This window comes from Triticum aestivum, chromosome 2B, assembly GCF_018294505.1.
Source record: "Triticum aestivum cultivar Chinese Spring chromosome 2B, IWGSC CS RefSeq v2.1, whole genome shotgun sequence".
In the NCBI taxonomy this organism is placed as follows: domain Eukaryota; kingdom Viridiplantae; phylum Streptophyta; class Magnoliopsida; order Poales; family Poaceae; genus Triticum; species Triticum aestivum.
The window spans coordinates 646,577,862-646,593,890 of NC_057798.1; the positions used below are offsets into that span (position 1 = coordinate 646,577,862).

The 16,029-nt window shown below is 50.6% G+C and overlaps 1 protein-coding gene across 1 annotated transcript; it reads left to right on the forward strand.

The window, feature by feature from the left end:
- The first annotated feature begins 12,755 nt into the window (after window positions 1–12,755).
- Window positions 12,756–15,039, forward strand: LOC123046476 (cytochrome P450 99A2). The gene is made up of 2 exons (XM_044469852.1): window positions 12,756–13,681; window positions 14,187–15,039. The coding sequence occupies exons 1-2, from the start codon at window positions 12,782–12,784 to the stop codon at window positions 14,811–14,813; spliced, it is 1,527 nt and encodes a 508-aa protein (XP_044325787.1). The 5' UTR covers window positions 12,756–12,781; the 3' UTR covers window positions 14,814–15,039.
- The last annotated feature ends 990 nt before the right edge of the window (window positions 15,040–16,029 follow it).

Consider the following 16,029-nt stretch of genomic DNA (forward strand, 5'->3'; position numbering starts at 1 on the left):
TGGGTGTGTCGATTCAAACTCCGTGTTAGCGGGGGCACGCTGAGTGCACCCGCTGGGTGTAGTCCCCAAGGCTAAGGTCGACTGCTGGCAGTCGGCCTTAGGCTTTATAAGTTCAGTCTTTCCGTCATTCGACTATGGCGAATGGATTTCGCAAACCGGTGGGGGCACGCTGAGTGCACCCACTGGGTGTAGTCCCCAAGGCTAAGGTCGACTGCTGGCAGTCGGCCTTAGGCTTTATAAGTTCAGTCTTTCCGTCATTCGACTATGGCGAATGGATTTCGCAAACCGGTGGGGGCACGCTGAGTGCACCCACTGGGTGTAGTCCCCGAGACTGTGGTCGACTGCTTGCAGTCGATTACAGTCTTAAAGAATACATCTTGTTTTTTTTTGAGGTCGACTGGTCGACTCTGTCTTCAATAGGATTAGTGGGGGCACGCTGAGTGCACCCACTGGGTGTAGTCCCCAAGACTACGGTCGAATGCTTGTATTCGGCTGTAGTCTTAGAAACGCATGATTTTTCCTTTTCCACTCGGAAGTGAATTATCTTTGACATTTAGTCGATTGATTCTTCGCAGAGATCCTGTGACCTTGCGGCTCGCTACACTGAGCTGGAAAACAAGCACATTCAGCTCGAGCTGGATTTGAAGCTGGCTCAGGAGAATCTGACGAAGGCAAAGGAGGAGACCAAAGGTATGTTTGGTGAGACCTCGACGACTGCCTTTTCCCTTTATTTGTTTCAAAATCTGATCTTGCTGTAACTTGCAGGTAAGGTGAAGGAGGCCCAACAGAAAAAAGACCTTGAACTAGCTGAGAAGATCAAGCTTGCTGACGAGAAGTTAGCTTCAGTCACCAAGCTTGAACAAGAAAATACCAATCTGAAAGCTGCTCTTGGGAAGAAAAATGATCTGGAGGCCTTCCTGAGTGGTCTTGCCAAGAAGCTGTTCCTTATGCTTGAAGGTAAACCTTTACGCTCAACAATCATTTTCAACTGTGATTTTTCCATTCGACCATTGCCTTGACTCGGTGATCGCCCTTGCAGAATTTTGTCAAGACTTTGAAGAAGAGACTAGCCGGCTGGAACCAAACCTTGACCCCGTCAATTCTCCGGTGAACGACGAAGTTGCCATGAATGTTTTCCGACTGGAGTCCCGTGTTGCAGCTGTCGTGGACTATCTTGCAAGGCTGAAGGTCGCCACATCTCGCATCGACTCAACGCTCTGGCCCAGGGAGACACTCCAGAACGACCTCGAGTCGCTGATGGCTCGCTTGAACACGGTCCCTGGTCGAGTGCAGGAGTGGAAAAAGTCCTCGGCTCGGTGCGGTGCAGATGTTGCTCTGTGTCTGGCCCGAGTCCACTGCAAAGATGCGCGAGAAGACAAGCTGGCGGCCCTCCGGGTGGCCAACACCAAGAAACACGACTTCAGGTCCTTTATGGAAACTTTCATTGCTGCTGCCACTCGGATCGCAGATGGAATTGATCTTGATGAGTTTGTTGCACCTTCCAGCCCTCCACAGGAGGGGTAAAAAACTTCTTTTAAGCTCGACGCTTTAAATTTGCCTCGGTATGCCGAGTGGAGTTGTAACCGATAAACCTTAACAGGCTTAGCGCCTGAGCACTTTCGGTTCCTTTAGGTATCGATTCCGAACTTGAATTTGATGTTTGAATATGATTGCTTTTGGCTTGAAATGTCTTTTGCAGGTTCAAAGCAAGACGCTCACTGCAGTCGACTTATTCCTTAATCCACTTAGGCGAGCGCTGGGCTGCAGCTAAGCCTCCGAGTGAGAGGTTTGCTCTTCACTCGGTAGGATTTTATATCTTAGGCGAGCACTGGGCTGCAGCTAAGCCCCCGAGTGAGAGGTTTGCTCTTCACTCGGTAGGATTTTATATCTTAGGCGAGCACTGGGCTGCAGCTAAGCCCCCGAGTGAGAGGTTTGCTCTTCACTCGGTAGGATTTTTATATCTTAGGCGAGCACTGGGCTGCAGCTAAGCCCCCGAGTGAGAGGTTTGCTCTTCACTCGGTAGGATTTTTATATCTTAGGCGAGCACTGGGCTGCAGCTAAGCCCCCGAGTGAGAGGTTTGCTCTTCACTCGGTAGGATTTTTATATCTTAGGCGAGCACTGGGCTGCAGCTAAGCCCCGAGTGAGAGGTTTGCTCTTCACTCGGTAGGATTTTTATATCTTAGGCGAGCACTGGGCTGCAGCTAAGCCCCGAGTGAGAGGTTTGCTCTTCACTCGGTAGGATTTTTATATCTTAGGCGAGCACTGGGCTGCAGCTAAGCCCCGAGTGAGAGGTTTGCTCTTCACTCGGTAGGATTTTTATATCTTAGGCGAGCACTGGGCTGCAGCTAAGCCCCGAGTGAGAGGTTTGCTCTTCACTCGTAGGATTTCTATATCTTAGGCGAGCACTGGGCTGCAGCTAAGCCCCGAGTGAGAGGTTTGCTCTTCACTCGGTAGGATTTCTAATCTTAGGCGAGCACTGGGCTGCAGCTAAGCCCCCGAGTGAGAGGTTTGCTCTTCACTCGGTAGGATTTTATAACTTAGGCGAGTACTGGACTGCAGCTAAGCCTCCGAGTGGAAGTCTGGCTTACCACTCGGTAGGATTTTATTTAATCTTAGGCGAAACGGATTCGCAGCTAAGCCTCCGAGTGGGAGTCTGGCTCACCACTCGGTAAGGATTTTATTTAATCTTAGGCGAAACGGATTCGCAGCTAAGCCTCCGAGTGGGAGTCTGGCCCACCACTCGGTAAGGATTTTTACAAACTTAGGCGAAACGGATTCGCGGCTAAGTCACCCACTGAGGGGAAAATTTTATTGGACAAAATAAAAAGTGACAAAAATTATGGAGGAACTATGACACTATTATTTTGAAATCCATGAACTACAGGAGTACTTTATTGTAACTCATCCGAGTGATGAACTTAAGTGTAAAATGGGCGGAGTAGTTCTGCGTTCCAAGCTCGGGGCTCGTCGATATTATGTTCGACGTTGTAAAGACGGTACGCCCCGTTGTGGAGAACTTTGGTGACGATGAAGGGTCCTTCCCAAGAAGGAGCAAGCTTGTGATGTTTCTTCTGATCCACTCGGAGAACTAAATCTCCTTCCTAGAAGGCTCGACCCCTCACATTTCTGGCGTGGAAACGACGCAAATCTTGTTGGTAGATGGTCGATCGGATCAGAGCCATCTCCCTTTCTTCCTCTAAAAGGTCGACTGCGTCCTGCCGCGCTTGTTCAGCTTCTGCTTCGTTGTAGATCTCAACTCGAGGAGCATTGTGGAGAAGATCACTCGGCAAGACTGCTTCAGCTCCGTAGACCAAGAAGAATGGAGTTCTTCCGGTCGATCGATTAGGTGTGGTCCGCAGTCCCCAAAGCACCGAGGGAAGTTCGTCGACCCACGCTCCAGCTGCATGCTTGAGATCACGCATCAGTCGGGGTTTCAATCCCTTGAGAATCAGGCCATTGGCTCGCTCTGCTTGTCCATTCGTCTGCGGATGGGCGACTGAAGCGTAGTCGACTCGTGTGCCTTGAGAGTTGCAGAAATCCCTGAATTCCTCCGAGTCAAAGTTCGACCCATTATCCGTAATGATGCTGTGCGGGACTCCATATCTGAATATCAGTTCCCTGATGAAGCTAACAACAGTACCGGCGTCAAGGTTCTTGATTGGTTTAGCCTCAATCCACTTGGTGAACTTGTCGACTGCCACCAGTACATGCGTGAAGCCACTTCGACCTGTTCTCAAAGGACCGACCATGTCCAACCCCCATACTGCGAAAGGCCAGACGAGTGGAATGGTCTTCAGAGCTGATGCAGGCTTGTGCGACATATTCGAGTAGAACTGACATCCCTCGCACTTATCCACTATTTCCTTTGCCATCTCATTCGCCTTTGGCCAGTAAAATCCGGCTCGGTATGCTTTGGCCACGATGGTCCGAGAGGACGCATGATGACCACAGGTTCCCGAGTGGATATCATTAAGGATGATTCGACCTTCTTCTGGTGTTATGCACTTCTGACCAACTCCAGTCGCGCTTTCTCTATATAACTGTCCTTTGATTACGGTAAAGGCTTTAGATCGACGGACGATCTGTCGAGCCTCTTCCTCATCCTCCGGAAGCTCTTTTCTCAGGATATACGCGATATACGGAACTGTCCAGTCGGGAATGACCACCAAGACCTCCATGACCAAGTCGACCACTGCTGGGACTTCAACCTCAGTCGGATCTGTGGCACTCTTGGGCTGTGGAGCTTCTTCGGTGAAAGGATCTTCTTTGACTGACGGAGTGTGTATATGCTCCAAGAACACACCACTCGGAATGGCTCCTCTCTTGGAACCTATCTTTGCTAGATCATCAGCTGCTTGATTTTTCAGTCGGGGTATATGATGGAGCTCCAACCCCTCGAACTTCTTTTCCAGCTTCCTCACTGCACTGCAGTATCCAGTCATGGCTGGGCTTCTCACGTCCCACTCCTTCATCACTTGGTTGACCACTAAATCTGAATCGCCATAGACCATCAGGCGACGGACGCCGAGTGAAATGGCCATGCGCAATCCGTATAAGAGGGCCTCATACTCTGCCTCATTGTTGGAGGAATCAAAGTGAATCTGGAGCACATATCTGAGCTTATCTCCTCTGGGGGAAACCAGGACAACCCCAGCACCGGAACCATTCAACATCTTAGAGCCATCAAAAAACATGGTCCAATGCTCCGAGTGAACTTCAGTCGGCTGCTGCTGTTCAATCCACTCGGCGAGGAAATCTGCTATTGCCTGGGACTTAATGGCTTTCTTTGCCTCAAACTTGATATCAAGGGGAAGAAGTTCAATCGCCCATTTCGCCACTCGACCAGTTGCATCTCTGTTGTGCAAAATCTCTGATAGTGGAGCGTCGCTGACGACTGTGATGGAATGATCAGAGAAATAATGAGCAACCTTCTTTGTGGTCATGTATATTCCATACACAAGCTTCTGATAATGAGGATATCTCTGCTTGGATGGAGTCAAGACTTCAGACAAATAATACACTGGGCGCTGAACTTTGAAAGCTTTTCCTTCTTCTTCCCGCTCGACCGTAAGCACTGTACTGACGACTTGTCCTGTGGCTGCGATATAAAGCAACAGAGGCTCTTTGCTGATTGGAGCAGCAAGCACCGGCTGGGTGGAGAGCAGAGCTTTTAGCTCGGCAAACGCTGCATCAGCTTCTGGAGTCCACTCGAACTTGTCTGCCTTCTTCATCAGTCGGTAAAGAGGCAATGCCTTTTCACCGAGTCGTGAGATGAATCGACTTAATGCGGCCAAGCATCCAGTAAGCTTCTGGACATCGTGCACTCGCACAGGGCGTTTCATTCGGAGAATAGTGCCGATCTTTTCTGGATTAGCGTCGATCCCTCGCTCGGAAACGAGAAAACCGAGTAACTTGCCACCAGGAACTCCGAATGTGCACTTTGATGGATTGAGCTTGATATCATACCTTCTGAGGTTGGCAAATGTTTCGGCGAGGTCAGCGAGCAGGTCGGAACCTTTTCGTGACTTGACGACGATATCATCCATATACGCTTCCACATTCCGACTGATTTGAGTGAGTAGACACTTCTGAATCATTCGCATAAATGTGGCTCCGGCATTCTTGAGGCCGAATGGCATGGTGATATAGCAGAAGCACCCGAATGGAGTGATGAAAGCTGTTTTTACCTCGTCGGGTCCGTACAGACGGATCTGGTGGTACCCGGAGTAGGCGTCTAGAAAAGACAATCTCTCGCATCCCGCGGTCGAGTCAACAATTTGATCTATGCGAGGGAGAGGAAAATGATCTTTCGGGCAGGCCCGGTTGATGTGCTTGAAATCAATGCACATTCGGAGCGATTTGTCCTTCTTAGGAACCATGACGACATTAGCGAGCCACTCGGAGTGGTATATCTCTCGGATAAATCCTGCCGCCAACAGTCGAGCCACTTCCTCACCAATGGCTTTTCTCTTCTGGACGGCGGACCGCCGAAGATGCTCTTTGACTGGTTTTGCTGATGAGTCGACTCTTAGGCGATGCTCAGCCAGTCCCCTGGGAACACCTGGCATGTCAGCGGGCTTCCATGCAAAAATGTCCCAGTTCTCACGGAGGAACTGGATGAGCGCTTCTTCCTATTTCGGGTCGAGTGTTGTGGAGATGTGGGTCGGGGCTGCATCGGGGTCGGTCGGGTGAATGTGAACAGGCTTCGTCTCACCGGACGACTGAAATGCAGATTCTGTGGCGGGTTTCTTGGATCGCAGCAAATCACTCGGATCTGCGTTTTGCTTGTATTCTTCAAACTCGACCGCTGTCACCTGGGAATCAGCAATCTTTGAGCCCTTCTGAAAGCACTCTTCTGCCTTTTTCCGATCACCGGTGACAGTGATCACTCCTTTGGGGCCGGGCATCTTCAATTTGAGGTACACGTAACATGGTCGAGCCATGAACCGTGCATAAGCTGGTCTCCCCAAAATGGCATGATATGCACTCTGAAAATCCACGACCTCAAACGTCAACTTCTCTTTGCGAAAATGTTTCGAATCACCAAACACCACGTCCAGAGCTATTTGGCCGAGTGACTCGGCTTTCTTCCCTGGTATAACTCCATGAAAGCTCATGTTACTGGTGCTCAGTCGGGACATCGGAATGCCCATTCCTTTCAGTGTGTCTGCATACAACAAATTCAGCCCGCTACCACCGTCCATCAGCACTTTTGTCAGTCGAGTGCCTTCGACAACTGGATCGACCACCAAAGCTTGCCTCCCAGGGGTGGCAATATGAGTCGGGTGATCAGATTGGTCGAATGTGATGGGTGTTTGGGACCATCTCAGATAATTTGCTTTTGCTGGGGTAACCATGTTCACCTCGCGGTTAATGACTTTCAATCGACTCTTGCTTTCCACATCTGCAAAGATCATCAGAGTGGAGTTGACATGCGGATATCCTTCCTCACTGTCCTCCTTGTCTTCGGCCTTGTCCGACTCCTTTTCCTTGTCTTTAGACTGTTTTCCTTGAAACTGCTGGATCAGGAGTCGACATTGGCGAGTGGTATGCTTTGGGTAAATGATATTCCCCTCTTCGTCTTTCTTCGTGTGGATGTGACACGGCATATCCATCACGTCGTTCCCTTCTTTATCCTTTACCTTCTTAGGGTTCCAGGATCCTTTTGGTTTCCCTTTAAACTTTCCCTGAGTCACGGCCAGAGCCTCTCCAGGAGCTGCCGGTTCAGCCTTCCGCTTCTGTTTCCGACTGGTGTTTCCCTTCTCCGACTGGCTCGGCTTGTGCTTGCCGCTTCGGAGTCGGTCTTCTTCTTCGCCGTTGGCGTACTTGGTAGCAATTTCCATCATCCGACTCAAGGTCATGTCACCGGTTCGACCAAATTTCAAACTCAATTCTCTGTTCTTGACACCATCCTTGAAGGCGCAGACTGCCTGATGATCAGACACATTCTCCACAGTATGGTGCAAAGTGATCCATCTCTGAATATACTCCCTGAGAGTCTCATTGGTCTTCTGCACGCAGACTTGCAGCTCCGTCAATCCAGCCGGTCGCTTGCAAGTTCCTTCAAACGTTCTGACGAACACTCGGGACAGATCTTCCCAAGTGTAAATGCTGCTAGGAGGTAACTGAGTCAACCACGCTCTGGCAGAACCTTCCAACATGAGGGGCAAATGCTTCATGGCCACCTCGTCATTCCCACCACCAATCTGAACCGCCACTCGGTAGTCCTCAAGCCAAGTTTCAGGCTTAGACTCACCAGTGAACTTGCTGACTCCTGTTGCCAACCTGAAATTGGGAGGGATCACTGCGGCTCTGATAGCTCTGCTGAAACATTCCGGACCAGAAACATGCACTCGACTGCTCGTGGGCGCATCTCTGTCGAGTCCACCTCGATGGGCTCTGTTCCGGTCGACCAAGCCTTGCACGATAATGGATCGCGCGTCGAAGCCTGGTTCTCTGGGGTCGACTGGAACTCTTCGCCCCGCACTGAGCTGACGTCTGTCATCTTGCTGCCGAGGAGCGTAAGACCCACCCCTCGGAGGGGAAGTGGGCACTCGACGCCTATCATCTCGGTCGTGTCGGTCTCCATATTGGTCTCGCCGATTCTCGCGCCCTTCACGCCGCGGAGGCGATCTGGGACTGTGAGCCGACTGAACCGTATTCGCAGCGACGGATCGACTGTGAATTCTGTTGCGCGACTGCGACACGGCTGAATTCTGATCTCCTGCTGCCCGGAGCAGATCCCTGATCTGCATCAAGCCTCTGCCAGCTTCCGACTGAGAGGGCTGGATGGACTCTGCTATACGGGTCGCAGCTGCTAAATTCTGGATTGGGGTTCGATATACCTGAGTCGGCGGGAAGAGTTGACGTCGACTGGTGTCGGGAACTCGTTGCCGCGCGCGCTCGTCGAGTGCTCGCTGAAGATTCTCCAGGCGAGCGCGTTCGGCCAAATTGGCCAAACGTGCCTCCTCCAAGGCGCGAGCCTCGGGGGTTTCTCCTGCGATGGGAGTATGCAGGGCATCCACGTTCCTGCGGCGAAGTTCCTCTCTTTGCAGAGAGTCGAGTGGCTCGGGCTGGTACTCTTCGTGGCCTCATGTGGGGTCGCCTCCGTCGCCTGCCCCACCATCACGGGCGAAGCCAGGGGGACTGCGGGGTCCGTCGACCATCAGGATTTCCGCCGCTGGATCACTGCTATCGCACTCGGATGCAGTCTCTACGGAGCCAGTCGACAGATCGAACAGGCCGTAGAGAGATTCGTCGGGCTCGATTGCCGCAACTTGGGTGGTGGCCGTCTGGCGAGCCACCGCGTGTCTCACCCACCGCTGAAGCCTCGACCGACCCGAGCGCTTGCGCTGGCGGGAGACCGGGAGGGTGGTCGATAGGGGAGTCGACCGATACGGGGTCGACAGTTGTCACAGCAGAACGCCGCGGACACATGCGCGAAAATGCGTCGCACCGCGGACGGGGAGCGCATCGACGTCGAGTGGAGCGTCCTGGAGCCAGGCGGAGTCGTCGGCGACGAAGGTGAGAGCACCGAGACGGATCTCTCGACCTTCGACCAAAACTCCAGCAGCCACCATGATGAAAGTACTCGGAAGAATCGCAACTTCTCCACAAAATCGCTAAAACACCTGCCCCACGGTGGGCGCCAACTGTCGTGGATCTAAGTCTGACAGTAGAGTGGGGGTAGGTATGGAGAGGCAAGGTCCTAGCTATGGAGAGGTTGTAAACACAAGAGATGTACGAGTTCAGGCCCTTCTCGGAGGAAGTAAAAGCCCTACGTCTCGGAGCCCGGAGGCGGTCGAGTGGATTATGTGTATATGGATTACAAGGTGCCGAACCCTTCTGCCTGTGGAGGGGGGTGGCTTATATAGAGTGCGCCAGGATCCCAGCCAACCCACGTAATGAAGGGTTTAAGGTACATTAAGTCCGGGGCGTTACTGGTAACGCCCCATATAAAGTGTCTTTACTATCATAAAGTCTACTTAATTACAGACCGTTGCAGTGCAGAGTGCCTCTTGACCTTCTGGTGGTCGAATGAGTCTTCGTGGTCGAGTCCTTCAAGTCAGTCGAGTGAGTCCCTCGTAGGTCGACTGGAAGGTGATCTCTTCTAAAGGTGTCCTTGGGCAGGGTACTTAAATCGGGTCTGTGACCCTACCCTAGGTACATGACTCCATCAGCATACAACCTCCAAATTAATGGAGCCCCATCATCAGGAATCAAAGCAGCAGTCTAGAAGGCCTGGGCTCCAGGCACCGTGAAAATCTTTGTCTGGCTGCTTCACCATGACAGGCTATGATGCAACGATCGTCCGCAACAACGTGGATGGCCGAACGGGTACTTTTGTGTTTTCTGCAACAGAAACCTGGAGAGCTCAATGCATCTCGTCTGGGACTGCCCCTTCTCTTGCTCGATCTGGCAGAAGGCGTCCTCAAGGTCCGACCGTGCAACAATGAAGGAGAGGCAGGAAATGCATCGCAGCTCCCTCAGGCACTGGGAAAGGCTAACTGCCCTGATGCCACCAAGCTTTAGAAAGGGTTTCAAGTCGATGATGCTGCTGATTACCTGGGAGCTATGGAAGGAGAGAAATGCGTGCATCTTCAGAGGCAAGCTGCCACAAACTGAAGATGTCCAGCGCGCCATCAAGGGCATGCTGGAACTGTGGAGACTAGCAGGAGCACGATGCCTAGAGCCCCCCTTCGGGGAAGATGTAGCGAGATAGCAACCCATGGGCTATATCCTCCCTCTTTTTCCTTTCTTTTTCAGTTGTTGCTCTCGTCTCTTGTAACCATGATCACTTGATCACCGATGTTTTCCCCGCTTGCTTTCTCCTAAATCAATGAAGCCGGCAACCCCAGATCTTTTAAAAAAACAATTTAGTTAATTTAATCTGACATGTTCATATAACTAATATGACAACTACAGGGTAGGAAAGAAAGTACTTAACAAATCCTGTTTTGTCAAGCTCGGCCACTATTCCGGCAACCTGATACAAATCAATCTGGCAACCTTGTAAAACTAGTATGGCAACTAGGGAGGGCAAGTACAGCAAATTTCGTTATGACTTCAAAAGAAAAAGATTATGGCAAGCTCGGCCACTATTTCTAGTAACCTGTTACAATCTTTCTTGCAGACTGATAAATCTAATCTGACAACTATGGGTAGTAGGAAAAAAATCAGAGCATGATAAGCTCGACAACGAATTGCGACAACATTATACAGATCTGGCAACTAGGGAGTAGGTATGTACAACAAATCAACCTTCGCATTTTTATTTTCTCTCTTCGTTTCTCCCCTTGGTTGTTCTTGCCCAACATGACAGGTGAACTTTTTTTTGAGAAGAAGGGCATGCCAGCGAGGTGAAAGATCCCGGGGGTGTGACTTTTTTTTCTTTTGAGGAAGAAGCATGGGCTGGAAGCTGAAAACGACAGGGAAAAGCTGGGGCTCATGCATGTGCAGCCAACCCACCAGCCAATAGCCATTTTAAGATCATCTTCCATAGATGATGTAGATTTAAAAGTAACTAATTTTTGCATCTCCCAGGCTCAACAATCCCTCTCCAAAAGATGATATAGATGAAAAAAAATACATCTTCGTCGTTCGAAGATGTACCGGTCGGTTCCAAGTCCATCCCTTTGTTGGTGTCTGGAGCGTCGGGATGCATGGCGGCGGCCTTGGTGGCGGGAGCGGCGTGCTCGTGGGCGGAGCTCGCGGCTCAGGTGCGGGCTAGTCTTCATGGTCGTGTGGGCGGCATGGCGGCTGGTGCTTGTCAATTGGTGGTTGTGATGCGGTGTCTGTCCCCAGGACTGGTCACAACCTGTTCGGAGCCGGAGTGTGTCTACCTGGGTAAATACCCTGCCTGGCATCCCCAGGCCAACGGAGGCATCATCCGTGGAGGTCGTGATCTTCTTGAGGGCTCCATCATGGTTACTCCATGTCCTCCAAGGTGCCCCGGATGAAAATCGTGATCCTCTGGATCGGGTGGTGGCGGCACTCCGGTGGCGTATCCTTCTTGAAGGCATCACCTTGGGGCTCATAGATCGACAGCGGGTAGCTTGGTCTCTTCTCGGTGGCTTGTTCCTGGTTGAGTGCTCCCTCGACTTTCTAGTGAGGCTTAGTGTCTATCTATTGTTTACTTGGTTTTGTTGTGGGAGTGTTAGCTGCTTCTTAGCATCTTTGTACTTTGCCTTGGGTGCGTGTGGTGTTGTATCACTCGTTGTAAGTTGGTTGTGGCTTTATATATAAAGCAGGGCGAAAGCCTTTTTCGATAACTACAACACCCGTGGTGAATTTGCATCTCCACATACAGAAGATGTAAAAACGGCGGTCGCGCGCCAACCGCCCAACTGCCTTCATTTCGCTTTCGCCCAACTGACGCCGGTGACCCCGCTGCGCCGGTGACCCCGCTGCGCCGGCCGCCCACCACTGGTCAGACCAACCTCATCGCAGTCACCGTCGGCGTCACCACGGGCCCCAAGCTGCCATGCCGCCGCCCCGGATTTTCCCCACCTCGGCCGGTCGCCGTCGCGCCAGAGCTGCCTACAAAGAAGCAGCGGGCCGCCAAGCCACGCGGTGGAGGCGTGAAGCGACACATGGCGCGGGGGCGCAACCTGACGGTGAACCAACCTCGGCCGGCCAAAATTTCAAAGTTGAATGCGGCTGCGGAGGGCGATTGGCTGTCGCCGGCGGCTGTGGCTTCCTCCTCCGGCCAAACAGGCCCTCCTCCACCTTCGGCATCGCCCCTACGCCGTTCCTCCTCCTCTCTCCGCCTTGAATCGCCGCTGCTCCGCCGTCTCGATTCGCGCCGGTACCGCCGCACCAATTCGCCACCCCCGCCGCCCCGAATCGGGCCGCACCGTCGCCGTCCCCCCTACCTATGCCCCGTAGTTTTTACATCTCCATTTTGCATCACCTATTGAAGTTGCACTTTTTACATCTTTATTTTACATCATCTGTTGGAGTTTGGCCCTTTTTCGAAGATGAAAAGGCACTTTTTAAATATGTAAATTTTTACATCTTTAAGTTTGCATCTTCAATTGAAGATGCTCTAAAAATAGACTCTTCGGTCTGTGGCAGTGGGCCGTCGCACGGGCAGCCGCCTGAGGCGCAAAGAAAAAACTTAGACCACGTGGAAGCCTGACATATTCCGAGAAGAATGTACAACGAGTCGTCACAAGTTCTTTCCCCTCGCTTCTCCTTTACTACCTTATACTACTATAAAAAGGGCACTTCCTGCTAGTAGCTCTTCATCCCAAGCAAAGCTTCAAATTTGATCGAGCCATGGAGCTAAGCGCAGCCACCCTCCTGGTCCTATCCTTCGTCTCACTGATGATTCTCGTGTCTTTGCTTAGCCGCAAAACCACAGCAAGTTCCAAGGGGAGGAAGCCTCCCGGCCCACGGTGCCTCCCCTTCATCGGAAGCCTCCTCCACCTCCTGACAGCGACGCCCCAGATCGCTCTCCGGGACCTGGCCAAGAAACACGGCCCAGTGATGTACCTGCGGTTGGGCCAGGTGGACGCCGTGGTGATCTCCTCGCCGGCAGCCGCACAGGTGGTGCTCCGGGATAGCTCCCTCACCTTCGCGTCAAGGCCGAAACTTCTGGCCGCGGAGATCGTGGGCTACGGGAGCGTCGACATAGCCTTCGCGCCATACGGCGCGTACTGGAGGACCCTGCGCAAGCTCTGCATGGTGGAGCTCCTGAGCGCGCGAAAGGTGAGGCAGTTTGCGCCCATCAGGAACAGCGTGAGCATGTCCCTCGTTAGGGATGTCCGCGCCGCCGCCGGCGAGCCCGTCAATCTCGGGAAGCTGCTCATGTCGTGCACGAACACGATTACTGCAAAGGCGACGTTCGGCGACGAGTTCGACGCCGAGCTCCAAGAGCGGTTCCTGGCTGGGATGGATGTGCTGCTCAAGATAGTTGGGGCATTCTCCTTCGGGGACCTCTTCCCTTCGCTGTGGTTCCTGGACGTCGTCACTGGGCTGAGGCGCTCGGTCTGGCGAGCGCGCCGGCAGTTCGACGCCATCTTTGACAAGATCATCGCCAGCTGCGAGGCGCGACGGGCGGAGAAAAAGAATGCCACAGCCGGAGACGATGACCTTCTGGGCGTCATGCTTAGGATTAAGGATGAGGCGCAGCATGAGTTCCCCATCGGCATCACAAACATCAAGGCAATTATAGTGGTAAGTGCTCAAAGGCCGGCCTTCTATCTGATTCTCTGCTAATAATCTCTTCCATCCATATTAACTGTTGCTGATTTACTACTACAACTTTATACTAAATCAACAATAATTAATATGAATAGGAAGGAGTAAGTTTAGAGAGTTTAGAGAGAAATACTATAAGAAAGTTTAGAGAGATCACTAAGTAGGGAGTAAGACATAAGGTTCTACCTTCCGTCAATTTTTCTTTCGCCCGCCCGTCCGCCATTTCTCTATACGTTATTTCCATCCTTCCAATTTTCTTTGAAAAAAAGAAAAAAACAAATGCTTGCACGAATCTTGGCGTAAAATTAATGACATAGGATTTAGATGTGCAACACTTAAAGCACATTTACATGTGTTTTAGCAATATTGTTACTAGAAATTTCATCTTCTAAATTAAGAAAGTACGAGAACAATATTCCATCCTAGAAAGAAAGTTATATTGTTGTAGTCGGATTAATCCCACTCTATATATTTCCTATAGGACTTGTTCACGGCAGGCACGGAGACGACGTCGTCACTCCTTGAGTGGATCATGTCAGAGCTCATAAGGAACCCAGAGGTGATGGCAAAGGTTCAGGAGGAGGTGCGACAAACATTGGACAACAAGAGTCCTGGAGACCATGAAGTCCACATGGACAAGCTGCGCTACATGAAGATGGTGATCAAGGAGGGTTTGAGGTTGTACCCGGCCGCACCGCTCTTGCTCCCCCGTGTCTGCAGCAAGACTTGCGATGTTAGTGGGTTTGAGATCACAGAGGGCTCCAGGGTCATGGTCAATGCATGGGCGATAGCGAGGAACCCCGAGTATTGGCATGACGCAGACGAGTTCAAGCCGGAGAGGTTCGAAGACATTATCGTGGATTATAACGGCACACAGTTTGAGTACTTACCGTTCGGGAGCGGGCGAAGAATGTGCCCTGGCAATACCTTTGGGTTGGCCACGTTGGAGCTCATCCTGGCTCGGCTTCTGTACTTCTTCGATTGGAGCCTACCGGGCGGAATGCGTCCGGATGAACTTGACATGGACATGATCGTCGGCACAACACTGAGAAGAAAGAACCAGCTTCACCTAGTAGCAACACCGTACAATGTTCCCATGGAACTTTGAGGCTTGCAGATGTGTAATAATGTTTATGATGTTGGGTTAACTCTGCAGTTGTGCTCGGGTGGGATTAAGGCATCGTGGGTAGAAGCTCACAATCTCGCTAGGTTCTCTTTATCGTTAAGTCATGGTCTTCGTATTTGGTTGGGTCAATATCATAATTTCCTTTGTGTCCATGTAATAATTTCTTATGATCAATAAGACCTAGAGAATTGTACTAATGATAAATAAATAATTCGGCGAGCAGCTACAATTGGAGTAAAATTTAGTTGTCTTCATTCAACTTGCATGCCTAGCTGGAACTAAAATTCTAAACTCTGAAGCTAAATGAGCAGCTCATGGCTTGGCTCGACTCGAAGTCGTTGAGTAACAAGTCGAGCTGAGTTTTAATCTGATCTCGTTAGCCAAACAAGTTTTGGTTTAACGAGTTGAGCTTGATGAGAAGGGACATGAAATATGTGCTGATATTGTTGTTGATTGTTGTGATCTGTAATGTGCGCCAATATCCCTTTGGTGTAAATTGTTGATTAATGTGATTTCTGGTTAAAAAATGTGTCTAGAAATGCATTTATGTAGATTAATTGCATTCATAATAAACATACTTTGTAATTGGCGTTTTTTTGTTTGTTTTTATGTTGCTCGCCGCATGTGCCATGTTGTCGACTTGTCGTAATTCACATTTATAACTAGTTAAACAAGCTAAATCATGAATTACACGAATCAAGCCGAGTTTAAATTTCAGATCGACAAGTTAATGAGTCTAGTCGAGGTCGGCTGGGCTTGAATTCCAGCCCTATCGGGGAGTTTGATCACCAAGCTGTTAAAATGACCCCCAACCCACTATATTGGTAAAAGTCAAAGATATGGTCGGAAGCATGCCAGTGTCACTGTTTGCCCACGTGGTATCCTTGCGGAGAAGGAAATAATCATGTTGTCACTTTCATCCTACCTTCGTCCTAGTTTATTGGTCCCCATTATATTCCGTGTCAAATTTTAACCGTAAATTTAACTAACAAAATGTTCATACATGTCATAAAAAATAATATCATTGAAATACAAATCTAACGATATATTTTTTGTTGACATGCATGAAAATTTTGTTAGTTAAATTTATGGTCAAAATTTGACACGGAATACAATGAAGACCAATAAACCAGGACGGAGGTAGTACCTGTCAATGTCCTCTTGTTGATCGTGCCGCGTTTTTCCGATGAAACTGCCA

Excerpts from the sequence above, each read along its gene's own strand:
- LOC123046476 (XM_044469852.1), top strand. The coding sequence starts at position 12,782 with ATGGAGCTAAGCGCAGCCACCCTCCTGGTCCTATCCTTCGTCTCACTG. Across the intron at positions 13,682-14,186 it reads ACATCAAGGCAATTATAGTG|GACTTGTTCACGGCAGGCAC; the intron begins GTAAGTGCTCAA and ends TATTTCCTATAG.